The sequence below is a fragment of the Ipomoea nil genome, unplaced genomic scaffold, assembly GCF_001879475.1.
Source record: "Ipomoea nil cultivar Tokyo-kokei standard unplaced genomic scaffold, Asagao_1.1 scaffold1096, whole genome shotgun sequence".
In the NCBI taxonomy this organism is placed as follows: domain Eukaryota; kingdom Viridiplantae; phylum Streptophyta; class Magnoliopsida; order Solanales; family Convolvulaceae; genus Ipomoea; species Ipomoea nil.
This window is the reverse complement of record NW_017617524.1, coordinates 789,094-813,753: the sequence shown is the minus strand read 5'-3', so window position 1 is coordinate 813,753 and position 24,660 is coordinate 789,094. Positions and strand designations below refer to the sequence as shown.

General features: G+C 38.1%; 5 protein-coding genes across 8 annotated transcripts; 3 read left to right on the top strand and 2 right to left on the bottom strand.

Moving 5' to 3' along the window:
- Nucleotides 1-2,274: 2,274 nt before the first annotated feature.
- On the bottom strand, nucleotides 2,275-3,000 carry LOC109183037. Its single transcript, XM_019333252.1, has one exon. The coding sequence runs from the start codon at nucleotides 2,998-3,000 to the stop codon at nucleotides 2,275-2,277; it is 726 nt and encodes a 241-aa protein (XP_019188797.1).
- A 1,053-nt stretch (nucleotides 3,001-4,053) lies between these two features.
- On the bottom strand, nucleotides 4,054-5,598 carry LOC109183036 (protein FIZZY-RELATED 2-like). The gene is made up of 5 exons (XM_019333251.1): nucleotides 5,270-5,598; nucleotides 5,090-5,152; nucleotides 4,766-4,996; nucleotides 4,551-4,627; nucleotides 4,054-4,081 (listed from the first exon to the last, which is right to left on the bottom strand). Exons 1-5 carry the CDS (start codon nucleotides 5,411-5,413, stop codon nucleotides 4,054-4,056), a joined length of 543 nt encoding a protein of 180 aa, XP_019188796.1. The 5' UTR covers nucleotides 5,414-5,598.
- Nucleotides 5,599-9,633: 4,035 nt separating this feature from the next.
- Nucleotides 9,634-11,989, top strand: LOC109183005 (inositol polyphosphate multikinase beta-like). 4 transcript variants are annotated; one of them, XM_019333220.1, is made up of 2 exons: nucleotides 9,634-9,766; nucleotides 10,764-11,989. In XM_019333220.1, exon 2 carries the CDS (start codon nucleotides 10,791-10,793, stop codon nucleotides 11,685-11,687), a length of 897 nt encoding a protein of 298 aa, XP_019188765.1. In that variant the 5' UTR covers nucleotides 9,634-9,766; nucleotides 10,764-10,790; the 3' UTR covers nucleotides 11,688-11,989. The 4 variants fall into 4 exon arrangements, with proteins under 4 accessions (XP_019188765.1, XP_019188767.1, XP_019188766.1 ...); XM_019333222.1 differs by lacking the exon at nucleotides 9,634-9,766 and adding an exon at nucleotides 9,838-9,993; XM_019333221.1 differs by lacking the exon at nucleotides 9,634-9,766 and adding an exon at nucleotides 9,838-10,006.
- A 791-nt stretch (nucleotides 11,990-12,780) lies between these two features.
- On the top strand, nucleotides 12,781-13,994 carry LOC109183010 (germin-like protein 11-1). Its single transcript, XM_019333228.1, has one exon. The coding sequence runs from the start codon at nucleotides 13,180-13,182 to the stop codon at nucleotides 13,891-13,893; it is 714 nt and encodes a 237-aa protein (XP_019188773.1). The 5' UTR covers nucleotides 12,781-13,179; the 3' UTR covers nucleotides 13,894-13,994.
- Nucleotides 13,995-18,237: 4,243 nt separating this feature from the next.
- On the top strand, nucleotides 18,238-23,556 carry LOC109183057. The gene is made up of 12 exons (XM_019333271.1): nucleotides 18,238-18,322; nucleotides 18,519-18,653; nucleotides 18,996-19,119; nucleotides 19,259-19,398; nucleotides 19,530-19,674; nucleotides 19,777-19,955; nucleotides 20,545-20,788; nucleotides 21,089-21,169; nucleotides 21,289-21,434; nucleotides 21,671-21,775; nucleotides 22,164-22,252; nucleotides 22,938-23,556. The coding sequence occupies exons 1-12, from the start codon at nucleotides 18,254-18,256 to the stop codon at nucleotides 23,440-23,442; spliced, it is 1,962 nt and encodes a 653-aa protein (XP_019188816.1). The 5' UTR covers nucleotides 18,238-18,253; the 3' UTR covers nucleotides 23,443-23,556.
- Nucleotides 23,557-24,660: the final 1,104 nt, after the last annotated feature.

The following is a 24,660-nucleotide window of genomic DNA, read 5'->3' as shown; positions in this document are numbered from 1 at the left end:
AATAAGGGGCCAACTTCTTTGCTGTCGTGTACAGAGCGTAGACTACCTTTTCCAGCCGGGAGTACTGGAGCTCGGGACCATGGAGCGCGTGGCTCACATAGTAAACCGGTCGCTGCACCCCCTCCGAATCTGTTCGGCATAAAATCACACTTACAGCTCGATCGGAAACGGCCAAATAAACGTCTAGCTCTTCCCCGAGCTCGGGCTTTGACAAGACGATCGGTGACAACAGATACTCTTTGAGCTCATCAAAAGCCGCTCGACATTCCTCATCCCATACGAACCCATTGACTTTACGCAATACCTTAAAGAACGGCAAAGCGCGCTCGGCCAGCTTTGAAAGAAATCGGCTCAGTGCCGCCAACCTCCTGGTCAATTGTTGTACCTCCCAGACGGTCGTGGGTGGTTGCATATCAAGAATGGTTTTGACCTTGGCGGGGTTTGGCTTGATTCCTCTCTTCGTCATCATGTAACCGAGGAATTTTCCCGTTTGCACAGCAAACGTGCACTTGTTGGGATTCAAGCGTAGCTGGTACTTCCGCATGATCTGAAAGCACTGTCGAAGATCCTGGGTGTGGTCTGATCGGTCCCGACTCTTCACCAGTATATCGTCAATGTAAGCTTCCATCGTTCGGCCTAGCAGGTCCTCAAAAAGCATATTGATCATCCTTTGATAAGTTGCTCCTGCATTTCGGAGGCCGAACGGCATGACCCGGTAACAATATAACCCATCGGGCGTGACAAAGGCCGTCTTACTCTCGTCTTCATGGTTCATCATGATTTGATGATACCCTTTGAATGCGTCCATGAAGCTCATCAACTCAGCCCCGGCCGCCTCATCAACCATCTAATGGATGCTCGACAACGGGTAAGGATCTAGCGGACATGCCTTGTTCAGGTCGGTGAAGTCTATGCACATCCTCCAGGATGGAGGCTTTGGCACGAGTACAATATTGGCTACCCATTTGGGATAAGTGACCGGGTGAATGTGCCCAATGGCCGCCATTTTCTTCACATCCTCTCGGACAAACTCTCGACGATCGGATGATAGATACCGAGTCTTCTGAACGACCGGTTTTGCCGCGGGATCTACAGCTAACTTGTGACAAATTATGGTCCGATCAATCCCGGGCATGTCTTCAGGTCCCCATGCAAATATATCAGCAAATTCCCGGAGGATCGCTAACACTTCCAACCGTAACTCGGGGGTGAGGGCCCGACCGATCTTTATCTTTCTCTCCGATCGTTCCTCAGACAAAGGAACCTCCTCTATTTCCTCAGAGGGCTCAGGTTGTTCTTTCCGATCTCCGACGGCCTCCTTGATGATGGTGTTCACTCGGGAAGAACCGGCATCACGTCGATTGACTGCCCGGGAATAGCATTTTCTCGCCGACTGGACATCGCCTCGCACAACTCCGACCCCAGCGGGGCTAGGGAACTTTATGCACAAGTGGGGCATCGATATGATTCCGCCGACCCTCATAATGGCCGGTCGGCCCAAGATGACGTTGTGGACACAATGGAGGTTGACCACAACAAATTCCAGCTCCGTTTTAACTGAATTTGGAGGGGTGCCAATCTCAACCGGGAGCACGATCTTGCCCTCGGGGCGAATAGTGGCCCCGATAAATCCTGACAATGGAACCCCGACCGGAATCAGCTCCCGCTTGTCCAATTTCAGCTTCTCAAACACGTCCAAATAAAGGACGTTCACGCTGCTTCCGGTATCCACTATCACTCTCTGGACATCGGTTCCCATGATATCAATCGTGATAACTAGGGCTTCCATCCCATGATCACTGCTTTCCGGCTGGTCTTCTAGAGTGAAGGTGATGGGCTCCATCTTTTGCCTCTTACCGGTTTCCCAGGAGTCAACGATCGCAACCGGTCAACTTCCCCGAGGTCGGGAAGCATCTTCCAAACCTCCGAATATAACGTGGATGGTCGGTTTGGATGCCGGTCGACCACTAGACGGAGGATCGGGATCTCTGCGGTCTTGATCTCTTCGGTCAGAGCGATGATGAGACCGCCTGTGATCTTTTCGCTCACCCACTCTTTTGTTCTCTTCTCTCTTGCCGACACATTTGTATAACTTTCCCAACTGAAGCAAATCATCTAACAGCTGTTTCAAATGCGTGCACTCCTCCGTGTCATGCCCAGCACACCGGTGATACGCGTAGTGTTTTGACTTATCTGGCCCATCCGGTCCGGGAGGAGGTAAGCGAATGAGATTGCAAGATTGGGCGTACTGCATGGCTTCCGCCGCTGACCGGTTTAACGCCGAGAACTCTCCCGGTCGGGTTCGAGGTCGGGGATGATCTTCGCCCGACCGAAAGGCTTTCGAGACGACGTTCCGACCTCTTGTGACCTCTTGACGGCGTTTGCCTCACCGGCGTTGGCATAATCCGTCACTCGGCGGAGGGCTTCTTCATAAGTGACAGGCGGATGGAGTATAAAATCCTGGTACAAATAACCAGCTCGTAAAGAAATGTGCAACATATGAATGGCCGTCAGGTCGTCCATCGGCTCGACCTCCCCGACCGCCGCCTTCCACTTGACTAAAAATTCGGTCAAACTTTCTCCCTCCAATTGCTTGGCCTTCTCGAGATACATGTAAGACTTTCGGATGACCTTAGAAGTTACGAACTTCCGGTTGAACTTCATCGCCAGACTGGCGAAGTCAGAAATTGAACCCGATTGTAATGTTCTGAACCACTCCGCCGCCCGACCAGTGAGCGTGGAGTAGAAAGCCCTACACATCACGGCGTCAGACACGCCCATCATCAACATGTTGCCATAGTAGGTGTTGACATGGACTTCTGGGTCTGTCCGCCCATCATATTCCTTGTTTCGGGGAATGCGCAAATCGAGCGGGTAAGGCTGAGCTATAATCTCCGCCGTGAAGAGTGTCCTCAATAGAGAGGCTGAATGATCGGTGGGAGGCCTCACAGCATGCTCGTTCTGCCAGCGAGTGAATTCTGCCCGGAGTTCATTGAGCATTCCTCGGGTTTCATCTTATGCGTCCGTTCGGGCTAGGTCCCGAGCCTGGCGTCGTCGGTGCGATTTAGACCCACTATGCCCGGACGACCCCTCCTGGCTTGCCGCTCGCATAGGCGAATCAATCGAGCGTCTGTTTGGATCTTGCGGTCCCAATCTTTGCCGCATTACTAGTCGGAGCCGCTCGAATGCCATCGCCCGGTTGGCTTCTATCTCAGGGTCTTCAACCACCTGAGCGTGTGTTTCCGGCTGAACATGTGGAGCCTGCCGTGGTACCTCTATGGCCTCAGCCCCCTGCGACCCCAACCTCGAACGAGCCGAGCGCCTAGCCCGGGCTCGGTCGACATGGTCGGGTAAATCGGAGTAGCGGAAGCTGGAGCCGTGTACGCAGGCGTATATTGTGGATAGCCGGTCGGTGGTGGATAACACATCGGTGTCCCCGGCCAACACCCATATTGAGGAGGTGGAACTGGGTATGGATATTGTCCGGGAAATTGATATTGCGGCCCAGGCGGTGGATATGCCGGTTGAATGTAATTGACCGGGTTCTGGGCCGCCGAATGAGGTGGTGACAGGTTGAGGTTCAGGTCAACTGTTTGACCTTGATATTGTGTACGTTGATGGTCGGATGAACTTGCTGCGTCCGCTTGCTCATCCTCTAGTTCTTGGTACATGAATGGATACATGATGATAAGAAAGATCGGGTACTCGTCTGCGATAGCTTTTGTACACGGATCCCCACAGACGGCGCCAAAATGATAGTACTAATTCCACGTGTTAATCGGTCAAGGTACTTAGATAAGATCAAACAATAACAAATAGAAGTCTTTTATTGATCAAGGAGGACCTAATACAATCTCAGTGATTATCCCGAGGGCTGACTGACTGCGGTCGGGCAGCTCTGTAGATAATCTATCGATCATTCAAAAAATCCCCCCACACTGTAGCCATCATTTTATATGCTACAAAAGATGTACGGCACAGACATGTAAGCAATGTGAACAAAATGCTCAACCAATGCATATATGACACGATCCAAGGTAAGTAAACTTTTATTTATCTCTCCAACTTCTCTTGCACGAGCCTATTTTCAACCCAAAACATTACTTTCATAAGTTAAGAATCCATAAAGATCTCAGCAGCAAGAGATTAAATACATTTGAAGAATTTCTAGTTCATAGGGAAATGCTAAATATAGAATGAGAACAAACAGAATTAAAAAAAAAAAATAGCAATTATTGAAAGAAACGATTAATACAGCTTGGCCATCATTGAATCTTAGTAACAGAATACCAACATCATAAAACTCAATTACTCAAATATAAATTGAATGAAATGAGACAATAAAAAAGGCATCCCGCCTACTCCAAATTCAAAACATATGTAGCATCTAGCTAAAATTTATGGCATGACATTTGTGCATCGTGACCACTCTTCGGATTTTCTTATCTTATTCCTAACTAACCACACAATATTAGGTAGATGCATATGCAAAAAAAAAACTATTCTCCACAATATAGACAATTTCAAAACCAAGTTCATAAAACACATACCTTCTTTTCAGCTTCATCCTGCTAAAATCTTTCTTGTGGAATATAAACCCCATTCTTCTCCCTCGCAGCTCGAACATCTAGATAATGGAACATCATCTCTGACAAGTATGATACCATGAATTTGATAGTTACTATTTAAGAAAATGGAGCCCAACCATACTGTTTAATAAGTTACTAAACAATATGCATAAGCAAATTGTCAAAATATTTCCCACAATATTGATAAACCTAATTGATGATAAGCTTATCACCTGGCTACCAGTGTCCATGCAATTCAAATGAGTATTAGTGGTAGTATTCCAGAAACGAATGCATCGGTCAGCTGTGCCACTACCAGAAGCAAGAAGTCCATGAAGATGGAGTGACCATGCAATTGCTTTTACAGCAGCAGTGTGCTCACAATATTTTAGCACAGGTTGTGTTGAATGGTTGTTCCATACAAAAAGCTATCCAAGAAAAGATTCAATCAAGAGCCATTCTTTTTTTTTTTTTTTTTCCTTTTGAGGTAATTAAACATAAAGCAAGCATTAAGAGCATACTCTATTATCATTTCCACCAGATGCCAATTCACGGTTGTCATATGACCACTTCAGTCCACAGACCTAAAATCCAATAAATTTGATAGCATGATGTAAAAAAATAACTTAGGAAAATTAATCTTCCAAATGGCAATAGAAACAGAAAGATGAATAGATCATATATTAAGAAGAGAGCTTGACCCCTGACTTGTGACCACTTAGCTTGCTGACGTAATCATCTTGAGCTCGTATATCACGTTGAAGAATGCTCTTGTCATGGCTTCCTGAAGACAACACAGAAGAACTCCAAGCTAGTGCCCCAACTCGTAATCGATGTCCCTCCATGATTCTTATTCTCTTACACCGAGTTGCATCCCATATCTAACCAGACAATATGCATAATGACTTAATAACATGCTAATGGACCTTTGATCTAAAGAAAGAGTGCATCTTTTATGAATATTATGGTGTTAAAGGAGCACAATATTGTTGGTGTTTTCTTATGTAGACACATGAAACCCAAAAAAATTAGTAAATAGGAGTAGAAAAAAATGTTCAATCATTGAAAGAAACGGTTAATACAGCTTGGCCATCATTTAATCTTAGTAACAGAATACCAACATCATAAAACTCAAATATAAATTGAATGAAATGAGACAATAAAAAAGGCATTCCGCCTACTCCAAATTCAAAACATATGCATCATCTAGCTAAAATTTATGGCTTGACATTTTTGCATCGTGACCACTCTTCGGATTTTCTTATATTACTCCTAACTAAACACACAATAATAGGTAGATGCATATGCAAAAAACTATTCTCCACAATATAGATAGATAAATAAAACAACTTCACAAGAAAGCATTATAACCAGATACTCAAAATACATCCTCGGATGGATTCGTGAAGTACTCTGGTATTAAATTGCCAGACACTCAGTTTTCATATTGGTTCAATAGCAGTATGAACCTTCAAGAGTGTGAGCAAGTTTGCCTCAACAATTGCTCTTGTACGGCTTACTCAAAGGATAGTTCAATTCTATTGTACTCCCTAATCTTTATTTGTTCAATTCTACTCATTCTATTCTACTCTAGTTAAAATTCTGAACTAACTTCAACAAGAAATCACTGAATTTTTATAGGTAAAAAAGATTACCTCAATACATAGATCCCTTCACATATTCAGACCTTCAGTACCAAACTTAAGATCATAGTACCTGCAGAATTAGTATTCCCACCAGAAAAAGTCAAGTATAGTAATTATTATAGGAAATATAGGGAAGTCCAATAAACATTTTTACCAACTTCCTCTACCAATGGAGATTCCTTAAGCTTGTTCCAACTCAAGATATACAAAATTGAATCTTGTTTCACTGAAAAACTCATTCCAAGTTAACATATATTCTACTCTAGTTAAAATACTGAACTAACTTCAAGAAGAAATCACTGAATTTTTATAGGTAAAAAATATGACCTCAATACGTAGATCCCTTCACAGATTCAGACCTTCAATACCAAACTTAAGATCATAGTACCTGCAGAATTAGTATTCCCACCAGAAAAAGTCAAGTATATTAATGATTAAAGGAAATATAGGGAAGTCCAATAAACATTTTTAACTACTTCCTCTAGCAATGGAGATTCCTTAAGCTTGTTCCAACTCAAATATACAAAATTGAATCTAAATGGAAAACCCAAGACTGAGTTTAGACCATTAGGAAGTGCAAGTAAACCTAATTGATTAAACCGAATAGAACCTAAAAGACGAGGTTTGGATTGTTGCCTCTGAAGATGGTGAAGAGCATAAATTGAGACACACAAATATCCAACAAGAAATTCAAACACATACCTCAAATTTGGAAGTGACCGGAGGCGCAGGGGAAGTGGGGCCCTCGTTGGCGGCTGTGGCAGAGCAGGAGGAGTCTTCCACCGTCGTCGTTGGCTCTTGCTCGCAGGAGAGGAGGAATCGTAGGGGAGGCAAAATTTTTTAAAACTGCGGTATCCTTGGAAGAGGAAACATAAGGGCTAAATTCCAACAATGACTGACGAGTATGAATCCCTGCGATATTCTGCGAAGTACTAAACGGAGAACTAACGGAGAAATCTAAGATTATTAACAGATTCAATAACAGTGTGTAGGTATTTAGGGAAAACTCTTCAAAAAATTAAAATTGTAGTAATCTGAGCTATTCATTTAATCTAATTATTTGAAAAAATTAAAATTGGAGTAATCTGAGCCATTCATTTGATACCGCCATTTTTTCTACCCATTATAGGTCTAACTCTCTTGGGCTCTTATTAGTATATATATATATATATATATATATATATATATATATATATATATATATATATATATATATATATATATATATATATATATATATATTTGAATTCGAATTATTCGAATACGAATCAGAATATATTTGATCCAACTAAATTAATATATTAATATAATATTAGTATAATTTGTTTTTTGATCAGAAAGGAAGGAGACACCCAAACAAAACGCTAGCTTCGATCAGTCTCCCTAGCTATACTCCGGGGGTTCTTGAATAGTTAACTCCAAGCTGGTTGAGTTGGATCGCTTCTCTTAGCTCCAGGGTAGAGCTGTAAGTATTCGAAGCCCAATCTCATGGGCAAGCGCCTTCGTGGCCAAGCTATCAGCAATTTTATTCTACTTTTGTGTTCTTTCTTAATTATTATTACTTTTGTTCATTTGTTGGGGGCGTATATGTCTTTATACTTGTTATTCCTTATAATTCTAAATCCAACCAAATAACGGGATAAGTATTTCTAATAATTTTTCCACCAACTAAACAATAAAATTCATCTTCCTAATAATTACTTTTCTATGAAATTTCAATTCCATTTTTCATTTTCCACGAACCAAACGAGGCCTTTGGTTTACTGGTTTAGCTTCTACTGAGTCAATTCCATTTTTGGTCCTACTGTTATAGGGGCGTTTCCAATTTTAGTCCACCTTAATTTTTTTTGCCACTTTACAACCACTGTTATGGAATGTGTTCCACTTTTTGTCCACCGTTAATATTTCTGTCAAGAGGCCGTATAATCCAAGAGTATTGTGATCTTTTTATGTTTGTCTCTTCTCTTTTAATCCAGGCGCTTCGTCCTCCTCTTCCGATATTCGAAGATGGCTCTTCGAACAACGAGAATGGGAAGCCAAAGCTACATCTTTTCGTTCGTTCCAACATGGGCCGGCGAGGTGTCTTAGGTTTTAGGTTTAATGTTCTCATTTCTTTAGTCAAACATAGTCTTGGATGAGAAGAAAGGTCAAAATACACCTAGATTACATGACCTCTTGGTCGAAATACTAACGGTGGGACTAAAAGTGGAACACATTCAATAATAGTGGTTATAAAGTGGCAAAAAAATTAAGCTAGACTAAAATTGGAAACACCCCTATAACAGTAGGACCAAAAATGGAATTCACTCGCTTCTACTTCTTTGTTTCTCCCTCTAATCCACTCAGCCCTATTCGCAGCCACCACGGTCCACGGCAAACAGCATAGCCTACCTATCGCATCTCGCAGCCACCCCGGTCCACGGCAAACAGCATAGCCTACCTATCGCATCTCGCAACCACCCCGGTCCACGGCAAACCGCACCACCCCACGACCTCATACTCTCGGTCCCGCGGCAGACGGCACCAGCGACCGCCGCCGCTTCCCCCTCAGATCCTCGTTGCGGCGCTGCCATAGCCACCGTCGCCAGCTTGCGCCTCCATTTTTTATTTTTTTTGATTCTGTGATTCGCGGTACGTGAAAGAAAAAAAACATTTTTTTTTATTACAGAGGAACATATACAATCTATGTTTAAGGGACAAGTTGCTGAACCACCACACCAACTATGTTGGTTAGTTAGATAATATATTAACTTACCATAAATCTTGTCCATCCAGATCGAGAAAATACCAATTTTGGTCATACGAGTATTAGCAAAATGACAATTTTGGTCCACATGTTTAATTCCTACCAATTTTCATCCACGACTATTGTTTTAGTACCAATTTTCATCCATAACTATTGTCTTAGTGCCAAAATTCATCACGCTGTCACCCATTCGTTTAAGACATGCCGAAATATGAAATTATTAAGGGTAGTTTCGTGTTTTTCAAATTAGGATCCCTATTTGAGCATTAATAAAGGGATTTAAGCCCTAAGATCTATCCCAATTCGTAGTTTTTTTTCCTCAAATTAAGGTTGGATGAGGAGGGGAACTGCGAATTGGGATCGATCTTAGGGCTTAAATTAATTTATTTATGCTCAAATTGGAATCTTAAGTTGAAAAGGACGAAATACCCTTAAAATTTTTATATTGCGGGATGTCTTAAATAAATGGGTGACGGATGTGATGAATTTTGGTACTAAAATAATAGTCGTGGATTAAAATTGGTACTAAATCAATAATCGTGGATGAAAATTGATAGAATTAAACATGTGTACCAAAATCGTCATTTTACTAATACTCGTAGGATCAAAATTGGTATTTGCTCCATCCAGATCTCCTTGCTGCCTGAGAACTGAGAAGGATCAAAATTTAAATTTCACAAAGTTCGGGGCAAAACTTAACATTTAGCCATGAGAATAACACAAATCCCGAGGCCGCAGGATCTATTCTATTGCTAATTCAATCGTTGAATGTTCCTTCCAGCTTCTCTCAAAGTTTCCATCCGCAGGTATTTTTAAATTGTTTATTTCATTTTTCATTCCTAATTTTTGTTTTATTTCTCATCTTTTTCCTCCTTGAATTGCTCTCAAAGTGTTCTTCTTGGCATTCCAGGGTGATCACAGGAAAGTTTTGTAAAAAAAATTTGAAAAAAAAAAACTACTAAAAAGCAAAAAGTGATAATAATATATACTTCTTCGTAAAAGAAACGCAACTTTTTCGGGAAAGCTTCAACAAGTAGATCCATTGTGTAATTAAATATGCCAATGCAGTAATGTCATTTTCTGGTGTTTATAGTTTGTTTAATCTATTATTTTTGGTTTAATTTGTTTAATCTATAACTTTTGGCTCTTTAAAAATCAAAGCTTGAACTTTGCCATTACTTTATCCCAATGCCAGCAAGTTTTTTATTTGCATTTTTGAGCTGATCTTGGGTTTATACTTCCTGATTCTTTTAATTTTCATCTGATTATTTGTTATCTGGATTTGGGTGATGAATGAAAGTTAAAAGAAGAATCTGGATTTGGGTGATGAATGAAAGTTAAAAGAAGAAGGGGGAAATGAACACTTTCCTGTGTTTGCTTGAGTATTTGTTGTCTAGATTTGGTAGGCTTCAAGAAAAGGAAACTATTAGGATATGCTCTTTTAAATCTTGAGATGAGCTTTGTTTTGTCTTTGTTTCAATAGGAAAAGGTAGAGTTTAGTACTTTATGATGTTATCTATTTGTTTTTTGTGGTCTGCTTTAGCAAGTTAAATCCATACTTGTGTATTACTTTATTATGCTCTTGGCTTCTTCTTTTAAGTTGTCATTTTCTATATTGGTGATTCTATTAGATTATAACAAGCTTTATATGCAGTTCTGATTTTGTCTTGGGGCTAAGCTCTGAATTGATGCTCTTAATTTGGTGTCAATGTGACTAATTAACCAATTATCATACACTTCCTTGATAAACCTTGTATTCTATGGCATTCTGAGTTTGATTCTATTGTTTCTTTTGTTGTGAAGCCTTTCACCATCTGTGATTGAGTGGACATGCTTAAGGTCCCTGAACATCAAGTTGCAGGACATCAAGCTGGGAATGGGAAGCTCGGACCCCTTGTAGATGATTCCGGGTTTTTTTACAAGCCTTTGCAGAGCGGTGACCGTGGGTCCCACGAGGTTGCATTCTACACATCCTTTTTTTCGAATGCTAGGATCCCGGATCACATATCCAAGTTCTTCCCAAAATTTCATGGCACCCAGCTTCTGGAGGCGTCCGATGGCTGTGGTCTGCTACCTCATCTAGTTTTGGAAGATCTCACTCTTGGTCGAGCCAATCCGTCGATAATGGACATTAAGATTGGTTCGAGGACCTGGCCCCCACAGGAATCCGAGGATTACATCAATAAATGCTTGCAAAAGGATAGAGAAACATCTAGCATTACCTTAGGTTTCAGGCTATCGGGCTTGCAAGTCTATGGGAGCAAAGAAACAGGGTATTGGAAGCCTGGAAGGAAATCTGTTCAAAACCTTTCTGCAGCTGAAATCAGGTCATTTCTAAAAAAGTTTGTTTCTTCAAACACATCGGGTGGTATGGATTTGAAGCCGGATTGCTCCTTTGCATCAATTGTTTACGGTGGATCCAATGGAATTTTGTCGCAGTTGCTGGATCTGAAAGCTTGGTTTGAGGATCAAACCATTTACCATTTCTACTCTTGCTCAATTCTAATGATGTTCGATAAAGAACTCGCGTTACAAGAAAAGAGTCCGGGTGCAGTTATCAAGCTGATTGATTTCGCTCACGTTGTGGAAGGTGGAGGGGTCATTGATCATAATTTCCTCGGTGGGCTTTGCTCTTTGATAAAGTTCATTTCCGAGATTCTTACAACACCCGATGAGCATATTAATGAAGTTTCTTCAAATGATGCTAAGAAGAGTGTTCCTGCTTGACTCAACCTCACTAATGAGATCTTTTAGTAGCCAAGTAGATTACTAATCCTTTTATTCTGCTATTTATCAATTGATGATGATTGAAGAAGTTTGAACTTCATGAATAATGGTGTCTTGCCATTAATTAAATAAAGTTAACAGAAGATCCATCCTGCTAATTGGAACAAAGTTGGACTTAAATTTTCTGTTTGTACTGTTGCTTCCAAGAACAATCTGAACACTAAAACAGTACTCCATTTGCTATGAAGTTTCTCATTTGCTCTTTCTTTTGGCTTCTAAATGTCATTCTTGCTTGGCATATATGGTAAACAGCAGATCATCCAGTGTGTTTTAACTTGTCCAATGGTATACTTTGAATGTTCATGAAGCATACTAATTAGTATTTTCCATCTACTTGCCCATTAAAATTTAAAATCTTTAATAGTCAAGGGGATGTTTGGTAAATAGATGTTAGCTGATTGAGTTAGTGGGTTTAACTAATTGATAGGATTAGTTGATTGTAGAAAAGTGTTTGGTAAATTAGTTGTTAGTTGATAGCTAATTACATGTAAAAATTGTTTATTTTTTATTTTTTATTTTTTATTTTTAAAGTTGATCGAAAAAGCTATTTTGAGTAGCCTTTTAAATTTTAGCATTTTGGAGCAATAAACTGTTATAGCAAGTTAATTAATCAAGCACTTAACCATGTTATAACAAGTTAATTAATCAAGCACTCAACCAAGTCAAACAGCTAATAATGGTCAAATAAGTCAAAATATATTTATAGTCTAACTATTTTACCAAACAGGGCCAAATACTCCATTTGTCTAATTTTATGTGTCTAATTTGGTTACTGCTATTTGACTGTAATTATTTTTAATTCAATTTTTCATCATATTAAGTTTAATATTAGTATATAAAATTTATATAATTAAAAAATATTAAAGAAAATTATTTTTTAAAAAAAATATTAAAGAAAATAAACAAAAAGAAAGTTTATATGACCAACGAATAGTAAAATATTAGTATATAAAATTTATATAATTAAAAAAATATTAAAGAAAATAAACAAAAAAGAAAGTTTATATAACCAACGAATGGTAAACATGACAGATAAAATGAGACAGAGTAAATATGAGTTAAAACAATTTGACACAAACTTTACTTGCAAGACTAGCAAAAACAAAAGTCCAAAATCCCTGCATTTGAACAATATTATTGGGAATTCTACATTGAGAAAAACATGTCCATAGGATAGAACAAGGACATCCTGCCTTCCAGATAAGAGCAGCTCATCTTTCTTTGTAAGCATTGTGTTTCTTTCAAGCTTCAGCAAAATCCACTTAGGAATTCAGTGAAGTGGACTCCAAGCTTTATATTATTACTTCACAACTATGCATACTTCAGAACCTTTATATATATATATATAGAGTCCCCCATCTGGTAGAGTAGATGACTGTGATTGTACACACACTTAAGTTTGTCTATTCAGAAAGCATAAATAGAAAATAGTATGAAGGCCTCTGTTTTGTTTGGCATTGTCTTGATACTATGTGCATGCATTTGCAGCAAACTTATATGGGCAAAGGATGCAGATAATCTCCAGGATACCTGCCCAGCAGACACGGCTCGCAAAAACATCTTCGTAAATGGTTTTCCGTGCAAGAATCCAGCTGAGGTTATAGCTTCGGATTTTAAAAGCTCACTTTTGAGCAAGAAAGGCGACACGGACAACTTCTTGGGGTCTTCGACAAACATACTCACTGCTGCAAAGTTCCCGGGCCTCAACACTCTGGGCTTATCGGTTGCAAGGACCGACTTTGAAGTGGATGGCCTGGTGTTGCCTCATTCTAACCCGAGGGCTTCTGAGATGGTGTTTGTCAGCTCAGGCAGGGTGGTTGCCGGGTTCGTGGACACCAAAGGTAGAGTGTTCCAAAAGATTCTCAACGAAGGTGATGTTTTCGTGTTCCCTAGAGGGCTTCTGCACTATTTCTACAACATCGGCTTCGAGTTTGCCACGGTTTTCTCCGTTCTGAGCAGCCAGAACCCTGGCGTTGTGGGCATCTCGGATGCCCAGTTCACACCTGATAATGATGATTCAGATTCCATGAAAACGCTGATCAAGAAATTGAAGTCTCTTTCGAACTTGGATGTTGACCGGATTGATAACGCAACATTGCTTTCCTATGGCGACCTTCCCAGCAACCCATGGCATCTGCAAATTTGAAGCTACTTCAGTGATATCTGGTGGATTGGTTACTGAATATATATATTATGGGGAATTCCAAACACCACATTTCAAATAAAATCTTCTCTTTCCTTTTCTAATTACAATGTTTATTAAGTTATACATCACAACACTGAGTAATATATTAATGAATGCTTTCAACTATAACAAATAAAGCACCTTTAGGGAATTATTCTTGACAGAAAAAAAAAGTTGGGTGTGGGCAAAAAATTAAAGCAAATAAGATATTTTCTTTCAGCAGCAATTGATTGTGACTTGTGAGTAGAACTATTCAAACTCTGATCTCCCATTTTTCAGCATGGTATAAACTTTACAAATGCAAGAATAAGAGGCAAGACTAGGAACTGATCAAACTATATTCCACTACCTAATTCTCCGAAATACATGAATGAATTCATAATCTATTTAGAAATCAGGAAAGCGAACTCTTTCCCATGATTTATGCAGCTCCAACTTCAAATTATGTCACATTCTATTATTCTATTTTAGGTATTTCACCAGGAGGTAAAAAAAGAACTTAAAGCCCCATAAGAGAATTTAAAAGCTATTTAAAAACTGTTGAGCATATAATATATAAACATAAAACTATTTCAATCCTTACTCTTTATCCCCATCTTCGCCCAGGCTAACAGGGCCTTACTTATTCAGGGGAGCCTCGAAAAGCACTGTTGAGAAGAATATCCTTGGCCCCTCTTCATTCTCTACAAGGTTCCAAACCTTTCTTCAACATAGGTGACAACGAGCCAGGCAGAGATGGAAGAGATCAAACACGGGAATAAGAAGCATGTTGAAAACTCTTGCGCGAACAAGCTTAGGAAAGAATAGATTTAAGTCTCAATTAGTTGTTGCTTGTTGGAGCAAAGCAAGGAATCCAATGGCTTCTTAAAAGACTTTTAGTTGGGATGGAGCTCTTGCTTCAATTTGGTATCAGAGCTAACACCGTGCCAAAGGCCATAGGTGTGATGGGGCGTGTTGAGCATGAAATTCAACTATCAGTTTAGGCTTTTAGTTGAAATGGAGGCATAGAGCATATACTTCAATTACCAACCCATTCCAATTCCATCTTGTTCTAGAAAGAGTAAAAATCCATTTATAACTGTTCATGCCTAAATCCAGGAGAAACAACAAGAGTATTACAAAAGACATACAATCTATCCAACTGACAATTTGTATACCCAAATTAAGATCATTTTTTCATGAAATTAAAGAGATAGGTACAACCCCATATACCAAAGAAAAGAAACCCATACAACTAAACACGAAGACATAAATTTACATGGGACATTGGTATATTGCGAGACTACAAATAAACTAACTTGATTCTACAAACAACACTAAATATCAGTGGGATATTGGTACATTGCAAGCCTACGAATTAACACAATAACAGTGATTACCAGTGAGATTTACAAATACAAGTTAACTTTTTTATTCATCCATTTCCAAGCAACTCTTTTGATAAAATTTACCATTCTAGAAAGGAGGATAACACTAGGTTTCTGAGAAAAATAATAATATACCTGGGACGTCTGGCTTATTGGCGGCGGCGGCGCTTCACCGGTGGGGCGGTGGTCGCTGGTGGCTGGCGTCGTTAAATTGTCTCTCTCATCTCCAGATTGGCTAGAGCTCTGGTCTCTCTCAGGTCTGTGGAGGCGACCGATGAACGGTAGCTTTTACTTGTCTCACAAATTATTTCTTTTAAACCACACCTCTCAAACGAGGTCGTTTTATTTTGTAGTTTAATCCAGTAAAATTAAACATGTGATGAGAAAAATATTTTATTCTTCTCCCATTCAAAAGGTTGAATCTCCAACCCCAAGGCTCTTTATACTCCGACTCGACAGAGCATTTGGAAGGATGCGATAAAAAAAAATATTTTATCAAAATACATATGGAACAACAACAACAACACAACAACTAATTGATTCATATTTCCTATAAAGCTAACCTTTGAGGACCTAAGATAAAATGGGTACCTATATCTGAAAAACATAAGCTGTTTTGTAGGAATATTCTCAATACTTACAATGACATATAGCTTGGAATCAACAAATGTTATCAACAAGTGGTATCATTGAAGTCATCCGGACGAAGCAAGAGTCATATTTAGGAATAATGCTCGTTTTGATGTTAAAGACGAAAGAATTGATTTTGATGAAATCATCTCTCCAATGGCTAGATTGGAAGTTATATGAACCTTTCATGAAGTGATACAAACACTAATAAGTTTCTCAAAGAGTAAGAATAGTTTGAGAAATATGATCAGCCAAAAACAAGTTGCAAAATATTATCAGATAAAGATTAGGAAGAAATGCCTTATCATCAATAGAGGAAGAAGATAAAATGTGAGGAGAAAGAAATAAAGACACCTTAGTAGTTATCTTATTATTGTATTATTTTGTACCTAGTTTGAAAACTTTACATGTAATAGTTATCTTATTATTGTACTAGTATGTACCTAGTTTGAAAACTTTTCATGTAGTAGTTATCTTATTGTACCTAGCTTGAAGACTTTTCTTGTAGTAGCTACCTCACTATTTGTTACTTGTGTTTTGAAAAGGTCTAAAAAAATTATTTCCTAATAATAAATGATGTTTCATATTATTCTCTTGGTATACTATTGGTATTTTAAATATTAATTTATCTAATAAATTTTTTACATCTTCATCTATTACATCTAACTCTTTATTATGTTTATTAAATCATGAGACTTTTATTCTATGTCTATTTGATTTTTTCCATCTGTATGGTGCTATTATATCTTTTTTGGCTAATCATATATCTGCTCCACTATCTATAAATATTTTTTGTATTACCATCTTATTAGATTTATATTCTACATATATTTTTATATAAACTGCTACCATATTTCATCTTTATATAATAAATAATAATAATAATTTCCATAATTTTATCTTTTAAATCTTCTCCTAATATTTCTTCTAACAAATTTTCTACTCTTTTTAAAGTTATCATTTGTTCTATAAAGTTTGTTTCAATATTTTTTTATAAATTCTATTTGCATTAATACTAACCATCTTTTTTCCATTATTCTGAACTTTCGTCTTTTAGGGTCCGTTTGGAAAGCAGGAAAATGACTTCTGGAAAATGTTTTCTGGAAAATGAGTCATTTTCCATAAAACATTTTCCTTTCCAGTGTTTGGTTGCATTCTGAAAAACTGTTTTTGTGTGTTTGGTTCATTTTCTGGAAAATGAGTAGAATTGTTTAATTAAACATTTTAATTATTTTATTTAGAATATTACAACATGTATAATAATATATAATAATAATAATAATTTTAAATATAATAAAAAAAACTAATAATATATCAAAAATATTATGGTGGTGGTAGTGGTGTTATTTGTTATACAATAATAATAATAATAATAATAATAATAATAATAATAATAATAATAATAATAATAACTGGTGGCAGTGGTGGTGGTGGTGGTGTGGTGACGGTGGTTGCAGTGCTATGATGGTGGTGGTGGTGGCGGCGACGGTGGTTGCGGTGGTATGGTCGTGGTGGTGGCGGCGGTGGTGTGGTGGTGGTGGCGGCGCCGGCGGTGGTAGTGGTGGTGGCGGCGGCAGCGGTGGTATGGTCGTGGTGATGGCGGCGACGGTGGTTGCGGTGGTATGGTGGTGGTGGCGGCGGCGGCGGCGACGGTGGTATAGTGATGGTGGTGGTGGCGGTGATGGTGATTGCGGTGGTATGGTGGTGGTGGTGGTGGTGGTGGTGGCGGCGGTGGTATGGTCGTGGTGGTGGCGGCGGTGGTGTGATGCTGGTGGTGGTGGCTGCGGTGGTATGGTGGTGGTGGCGGCAGCGGTGGTACGGTGGTGGTGGTGGTGGCGGCGACGGTGGTTGCGGTGGTATGGTGGTGGCGGCGGCGACGACGGCGCCGGTAGTGGTGGTGGTGGCGGCGACGGTGGTAGCAGCGGTGGTGGTGGTGGTATGGTGTTGATGATGTTGGTGATGGTGTGATGTTGGTGTAAAAGTTGGAAAATGACTTCGAAGTCATTTTCCTCCAAAACAAGCCTATTTTCCAAAGTCAACGAAAAATGATTTCCGTTGACTTGATTTTCCAGACACATCCAAACAGTGAAAACTTGGAAAATGATTTCCAGAACTCATTTTCCAGGTTTCCAAACACACCCTTACTTGTCTTTCAAATTATTTCTTTTAAACCACGCCTCGAAACCTTCGTTCGGTAGTTTAATCCAGTCCAGGGGCAATTACGCGCCAGAACTCGAACAAATTTTAAAAGCTGCCATATAAATACCGAGAGAAGCAATATTGCAAGCAAATGAGATTGACTGATTGAGTATCAGAATTCGAAAATGGTGATGCTTTGCTTTGTCTTGGATCTTCGATGCCTATCGCCTCCACTACTTCGCGATTTGAAGCAGGTAACATGCATGTACAACCTACACAGTGTTCACATATTCGTAAAACTGTGTTCGAATCCTCTGAAGTTAACAGTTAAAAATAGTTGTTGGTTTTCTGATTATCTGCGTTTTGGATTTTGTTTTTTTAAAAAACATTTGTCTTGAAATTGTCTCCTAATCGCGATTGATGTGAGCTGAACGTATTATGCGATGCCAGTCGTTGTTGCAGATAGCGAATTTCCACGCAATATCTTCTTCAGCTAGTAATGGTAATCGATCGAAATTGAAACCACTGCTTGATCGGATCGGACTGTGCTACGTATTCAAAAATCGGATTACATGCGCCGATGAGGTACAGTATATACATACATCTACCTCTGTATCCGAGAATATAAGGGAGTATATGTAGCTGTATGCTATACCTATATGGTACAAGATTATACACAATGTTTAAAGATACTCCGAATAATTTCATGAATGCCTCTGTAGAAGGAACAAACTACTATGGCTGGAAAGCACATGGAGATTATAGTTCGATTTTATTTGCATATTGTTGCTTGTCTGCTGGTGTAAATGCATTGTTTTGGAGAATTTGAACTGTGTTCCTCTTCTGATTGCATGTGGGCTTCAATTGCTAAATTCAGGAGCTGAAATGCTTAATTGATGCTTCTGGTTTTGTAATTGATGGATACAGCTGAAGGTAGCATATAGTCCGAGAGGCAACTTCAATCTACGTGATTTCCACCATGCAGTTAGCAGTCTGCCTACTGATGCCTTTACTCCAGAATTCAACAATTCCATGGCTCTCTGTGGTGGTGGTATGCTTGTTTTAAAATGTGCTTGAATGTTTCCTCAAGCAGTTAAAAAAAGTTAACTTCTTAATGAATTTTCATACGTTGATTTTCTTAATTATTTGCTTTCTTGATATTCAATTTTGTCTGGATATGCTCTTTGCAGATATGAAACTTTCAGGTGTTCTAAATGACAAAGTTCTATATTCATGGGGAAGTCAGGATAAAGATATCACAAGAAAAGTCGTGTTGATAAGCTCTTGTATAGTTGAGAATCTGGACTCAGTAACTAGAAAGGCTCTAATGGTGAGCCACCTACTTGCGTCTAAGCATCTTGTATTTGTGGTCACTGTGATTTTCACTTCAACAGAGATCTGAGTTCACTACAACTATGATATAAGCTTTGAATTCAAGAAATTTGGTGGCTTTCATGATAGGATGCAGCAGACAAGTGTGTTTCTGTTGAGTTTGTTTTCCTAGAGCAAAACTCAAGTCACCTTGCAGATATTCCTGGAAATATTAATAGCTTCCTGAAGAAAATAGGCGATCTTGAGAATTGCTTGTTTCAACACTGCATTCCAGGTTAGTCATTCACCTTTGTATGAAGTATTTGATGCATGTGCCCCCTTCTAGATAATTTGAACTAGATTTCTTTGTTTGGACTAACAGAGAATAAATTTCTAGATGGACGTGCATTTTTTCGTCTGGTGAAGCAGTGGTCCCAGGAGTTGAAGGATGACATGGAAGAACCATTACAGGCTCGTTTCATCTTCAAGATCAATCTTGTAGGGTCTTCCAACCAGATATTGTGTAATATGTCCACACCTTTCAATCAAATAATTGACGAGTTCCTTCCTTGTCAGGTATTCCACACAAATTACATTATTCAAATAATTTAATTTACAGCTGGGGAAGATCTATTTATGATTAGGCAGAAGCTCTTCTGTATCAAAAATATTTGTATCAGCTGGATGATAACAACTGTGTACTACAGTGTTAAAAATCCTAGTGAGGAAGTGGAAATTTCACAGTGAGTAAGATTACTAAGATACAAATTTACTGATATTTTGGTGCTTCAGAAGTTTTTCAAGGAATTGTTGAGTTTAGTAATTGTAATGTTTTGGGCTTCTGAACTGTGTTAAAAGTTTTTATATGAGAAATGGTCATGAGGCTTGCTGAAATTTTCATGTCCAGCACTCCAGCCAAGGGACATGTAGCATTTACACTAAACTAAGGTAGATAAAATGAAAAATGTCACTAAACTGTAATTGCAGTTTATATAGTATCCTTGCTAATCTTTCACATGAGTTGCAAACCTGCAATCAGAATGTTTCTTTACTTAATACTTACCTTTATATGTTCAAAGGTTGCATACTTCAGTCTTGCATGGGTTGTACTTTTCACATTCACTTCACAATGACTGGGACTGCCATTTGTTTCCATTGCCAACAGACTTGCAGGTGTCATGGCATTCCCTTTGAGAACTCAAACAAGAAAGAGACCAACACAAATTCTTCTTGTCCAGTAACTGGGAATGATCTCGGAACACTAAATGTGATTGAAAACTCTGTAAAGATTGGGGAAAGTATAATCCTGTATCTGCCTTCTTTTCAGTGCTTTCAGGGCATCCAACAAGTTTCTTCACCTATTGACTTCAATGTCATTGAAAGAACTAACTTGCAGTCACTTAATGAAGGTGGATTTTTGAAAACCCAAAATTTCCATATTTTGTTACTAAAGAGAAAGATAACTGAATCAGATGTTTTGGATTTAATTAACTTTTCTTTTTTAACTAATATATATATATATATATATATATATATATATATCTTTAGCCCATGGTTTTGATTAAATTTCAAGACCTTTTAGTGCCAAATGCCTTCATATCAGTGGCACTTATTACAAATTTATGAATTTAATCATTTATTTGTTAGTATTTGGTTTGTATGAGATGTCAACAATAGAATCTTATACCCCTGTTTTCACTTCTTATCAGGGGTTATTTTTGGTTCTTCCTTCACTGTTACTCCAGCTTATCATGAATCAGATATTGAGAAATCAGAGCTAAACTGTAAACGTGTGTAGACAGCCTCCTTTCTAATACAGTGCTTGCAGTTTCAAAAAGTATTTCTATAATTAAGATTCAGCTGTGTTTGTTCATGAACATAAATTTGATGTTTTCTTGTGCTTTGGCAGTTTTTCAAGTGCTTAGTGGCTTATTGAATTCCCTTGACCAGGGCTTAGTTTGCTCATCAAATTTTAACATTGAAACTGCAAGGAAGACTTCCTTCCTATGCTACTATATACTTTTACCTTCAGAAAAAGGAGTGATGCTTCTTAGAGTGAGTTTTTCCCAAATCCTCTTTTCCCAGCCTGACAAAAGGATCATTAGGGATTACTTTTTTTGCCATCTCATTTTAGTTGGCATTGGTTTTTCTTCTTTCAAAATTTTAATGAAATTTATTTTCTGCTCTTTCAACTTCATTCACAATCTTCAATTACTTGGAAGTTAATAGCAAATTCTTAGCAATGCAGTTCCCCTCTTCTGTTGATCTTACTATCTGTATGACAACTGCAGCGGCTTGCCGGATCAGAGGAAATCCTGCCTGTCCCTGATGTCCCTTTCATCCATATGAAGGTAGCTAAAGATATTGAAAGTTCTGTTCAAGCCTCTTTGTTTAAGGTTAGTGGCTTGGTTCTTCTATTTGGAAAGGTGGATTAATATCCATTAAGTTGGTCATTTTGGACATGTGCATCCCACATTGATAGTTTGCTAAATTTGATATCTTAATGTAGCCAGTCTATATATATTACACCAAAAGAAATGTCATTTCACGATTTCAAGATTAAATAATGGAGGTATAAATTGTTCTTAAAAAAATATTAGCAGTATTATTTAGAAAGCACTCACAAGCAAATATATGGAACTGTCGATATAAAATGTTGACCTGTATATTCTTGCCTACAAGTGCACTTGCACTTCATCAATAAATGAAAGGTATTGAGCTCTCATTTCTTTAGCAAAGTTATTTGAGTATATAATTTACACAATTCTTGCTTGTTATTCACAGATGGAAGTGAGTGACTATGATCCATTTCATCATGAGAGAGGCTTCCATCAAAAACTAAACCTTCTTGTCAAAGAGAGCCTCCAATTTGGGTAAATATTTACTCACAATATAGTTATTCATCTTCTAATAAGAAAAATTGTCTTCTACTTGTAAAATAAACTAGGAATAGATTTGCAATTCACTTAGGCCCTGTTTGGTAAAATGGCTGTTAGCTGATTGTGTTAATTAGAGGGTATAAATAGTTGATAACATTAGCTGATTGTAGAAAAGTGTTTGGTAAATCAGTTGTTAGCTGATAGCTGTTTGGTATAATTTCTTTTCTCAAAAAGCTAATTGAAAAAGTTGCTTGGAGTAACTTTTTGAATTTTAGCCTTTTTGGAGTTGCAAAAAGCTAATTAACCAAACATTTATATTGATATTTTAACTAAATCAAACAATTAATAGTGGTCAAATAAGCCAAAATTGGCCTATAGGCCAATTTTTTACCAGACAGGTTAGTCTAGAAGCCTAGAACCAATGGAGACTATTAGATGTTCATTATTTATCATGTGATAGGAGAAGCATAATTAAAAGTTTAAAATCTAAAAGTCAAGTGGTTTCAGGGCTAGTAAGATAATCTGTTACTGAAAACTAAGTCTGCTTAAAGAGCTGTAACCGGATCCTCCTCTGACTGGAAGAGCATCATAGTTCATTTTAGTTTCTTTGCAAGAGCTTATGTGAGACTTAACTGGTTGTCAATTGAAATCGTTATTGCCTAATCTTCCAATATTTCAGGGCAATACCTCTTAGAAGTAAAGATGTGGCAACTGTCTTAAATTCAAGCTACCAAGATTCTACAGCAGAGGTTCCACCATCAGTGCAGTCAACTGATGAAGAAATGATCGAAGGAAATATCTCACTTTTGGATAGCGAAGTTGGAGATAAAACCAGTGAGCTAATTGCAGAAGAATGGGAACAGCTGATTGTATCAGAGGATCCCAAAATTTGTTCTCCCTCCTGCTACTCAAAGCCAAAGCTAGACCTACTGGTTCTGTCTGCACCACAGACATCTAGGCAACTAGACGAGAAAACTTCAAGAATCCTCGAGAGACTGGAGGTCCCAAAGCAGCTTAAGAGAAAAACATCTTCTCCTGTAACGTCAAGCAGCATTCATGTTGATACATGCGCATTGAATAAGAAGCCACTTGTTCCGTTTGGACCTGTTCATTCAATGGATCAGGGCATAACCTCAAGCCAGCCAATAAAACCAAACTTCCAGAGGATAAGAAGGAAGAAGTAAATCAAGCCCCTACGTATATTCCATGAGGTTGGCCTCTTATCTTCTTTGCACAAGTACATTTTTATATTTCTTGCACCATCGTTCTGAATCATCACTTCATATACACTATATGGTTTCATAAAATATCGTGAAAGACCTGGATTCATTAAGATTTGATGGCACCAGAGTACATTGAAGTTCATGCATCGATCAACATTTGAATGTGATCAGTCACTATTCATAACTAGGCCTTATTAGAGCACCAGAAATCGATTAAACCTGGAATATGATCACAGTTACTGTATTCTTCTGCTTATCACATTTTATAAGTTGCTATCACACAAGCACTTAGAAATTCAAGAAATTTAGGAATCGTGCAACTTAACTTTATCTCTTAAGTCTTGTCTGGACTTGGAAAGGACTAATGCTGGATTTGATTTTATTGGTTGTCTTGGTAGTTAGAATCCTCCATCTCAGCATAATTAAACTTGAACTGATTCCAGCTCTTTAGTTTCTTATGTTCTTCCTTTTCCCAAAGTGAAATAGAATCTGTTGCCTTAGACTGAGTATGACACTGAGATAAGTTTTTAAAAAGAAACCTACAAATTTTGTTGAGCTCACTGCTTGAATACTGCTTGAATAAAAGGAACAAAAAGAAAATCCTTTTCTGCTAGGTTTAAGGCTTCTATTATTTGTAAGTCAATCAGATGTTATAACTTTGTAGCAAGCATATTAACATTCTGGTATATAAGTTGATCATTAAATTACAAAACTCAGAGAAAGTCAGGCTGCTACAAGTTCAAGAGATATATCGTCTTAGTATCAAAAAATTATAGGTAGAAATACCAGCTAATATAATATTATGTGATACTTAATCTTATCTCTTAGTGCAATGGGCGCTTAACTCCTTATAAGTAGTATTTAATAAATTCTTTAACATAATTTTAATTATAGCACCTATTATATCTATAATGAAAAATAAAAGAAAATTTTGATTAAAAATGGTTCTTTCCCATCGTAGTGACACAAATAGTTACACACAACTGTTTGAAGTTTGGAGTAAGAAGAAATTTACAGGTCATTTCAGTTTAATTTCATTTTAATGTAAAATAAATATTCAGTTTATGTAAAATGAAAACACAATTAAGTTGAAATTAAAATAAAGTTCGTTCCAAAAGGATAGCCTCTTCAATTGAACATGAACATTTTTTTTTTTATTAAAAAAAGTTTTTAAAAATT

Bases quoted from the DNA above. Each gene is read 5' to 3' on its own strand.
- LOC109183037 (XM_019333252.1), bottom strand. From the start codon at position 3,000: ATGCTCAATGAACTCCGGGCAGAATTCACTCGCTGGCAGAACGAGCAT.
- LOC109183036 (XM_019333251.1), bottom strand. From the start codon at position 5,413: ATGGAGGGACATCGATTACGAGTTGGGGCACTAGCTTGGAGTTCTTCT. The intron at 4,628-4,765 runs GTGGGAAATATT...TCCATTATCTAG, and splicing joins CAATTAGGTTTATCAATATT to ATGTTCGAGCTGCGAGGGAG. The intron at 4,082-4,550 runs GTATGTGTTTTA...GGTTGAAAATAG, and splicing joins AGGATGAAGCTGAAAAGAAG to GCTCGTGCAAGAGAAGTTGG.
- LOC109183005 (XM_019333220.1), top strand. From the start codon at position 10,791: ATGCTTAAGGTCCCTGAACATCAAGTTGCAGGACATCAAGCTGGGAAT.
- LOC109183010 (XM_019333228.1), top strand. From the start codon at position 13,180: ATGAAGGCCTCTGTTTTGTTTGGCATTGTCTTGATACTATGTGCATGC.
- LOC109183057 (XM_019333271.1), top strand. From the start codon at position 18,254: ATGGTGATGCTTTGCTTTGTCTTGGATCTTCGATGCCTATCGCCTCCA. The intron at 20,789-21,088 runs GTGGATTTTTGA...ACTTCTTATCAG, and splicing joins CTTGCAGTCACTTAATGAAG to GGGTTATTTTTGGTTCTTCC. The intron at 22,253-22,937 runs GTAAATATTTAC...CCAATATTTCAG, and splicing joins AAAGAGAGCCTCCAATTTGG to GGCAATACCTCTTAGAAGTA.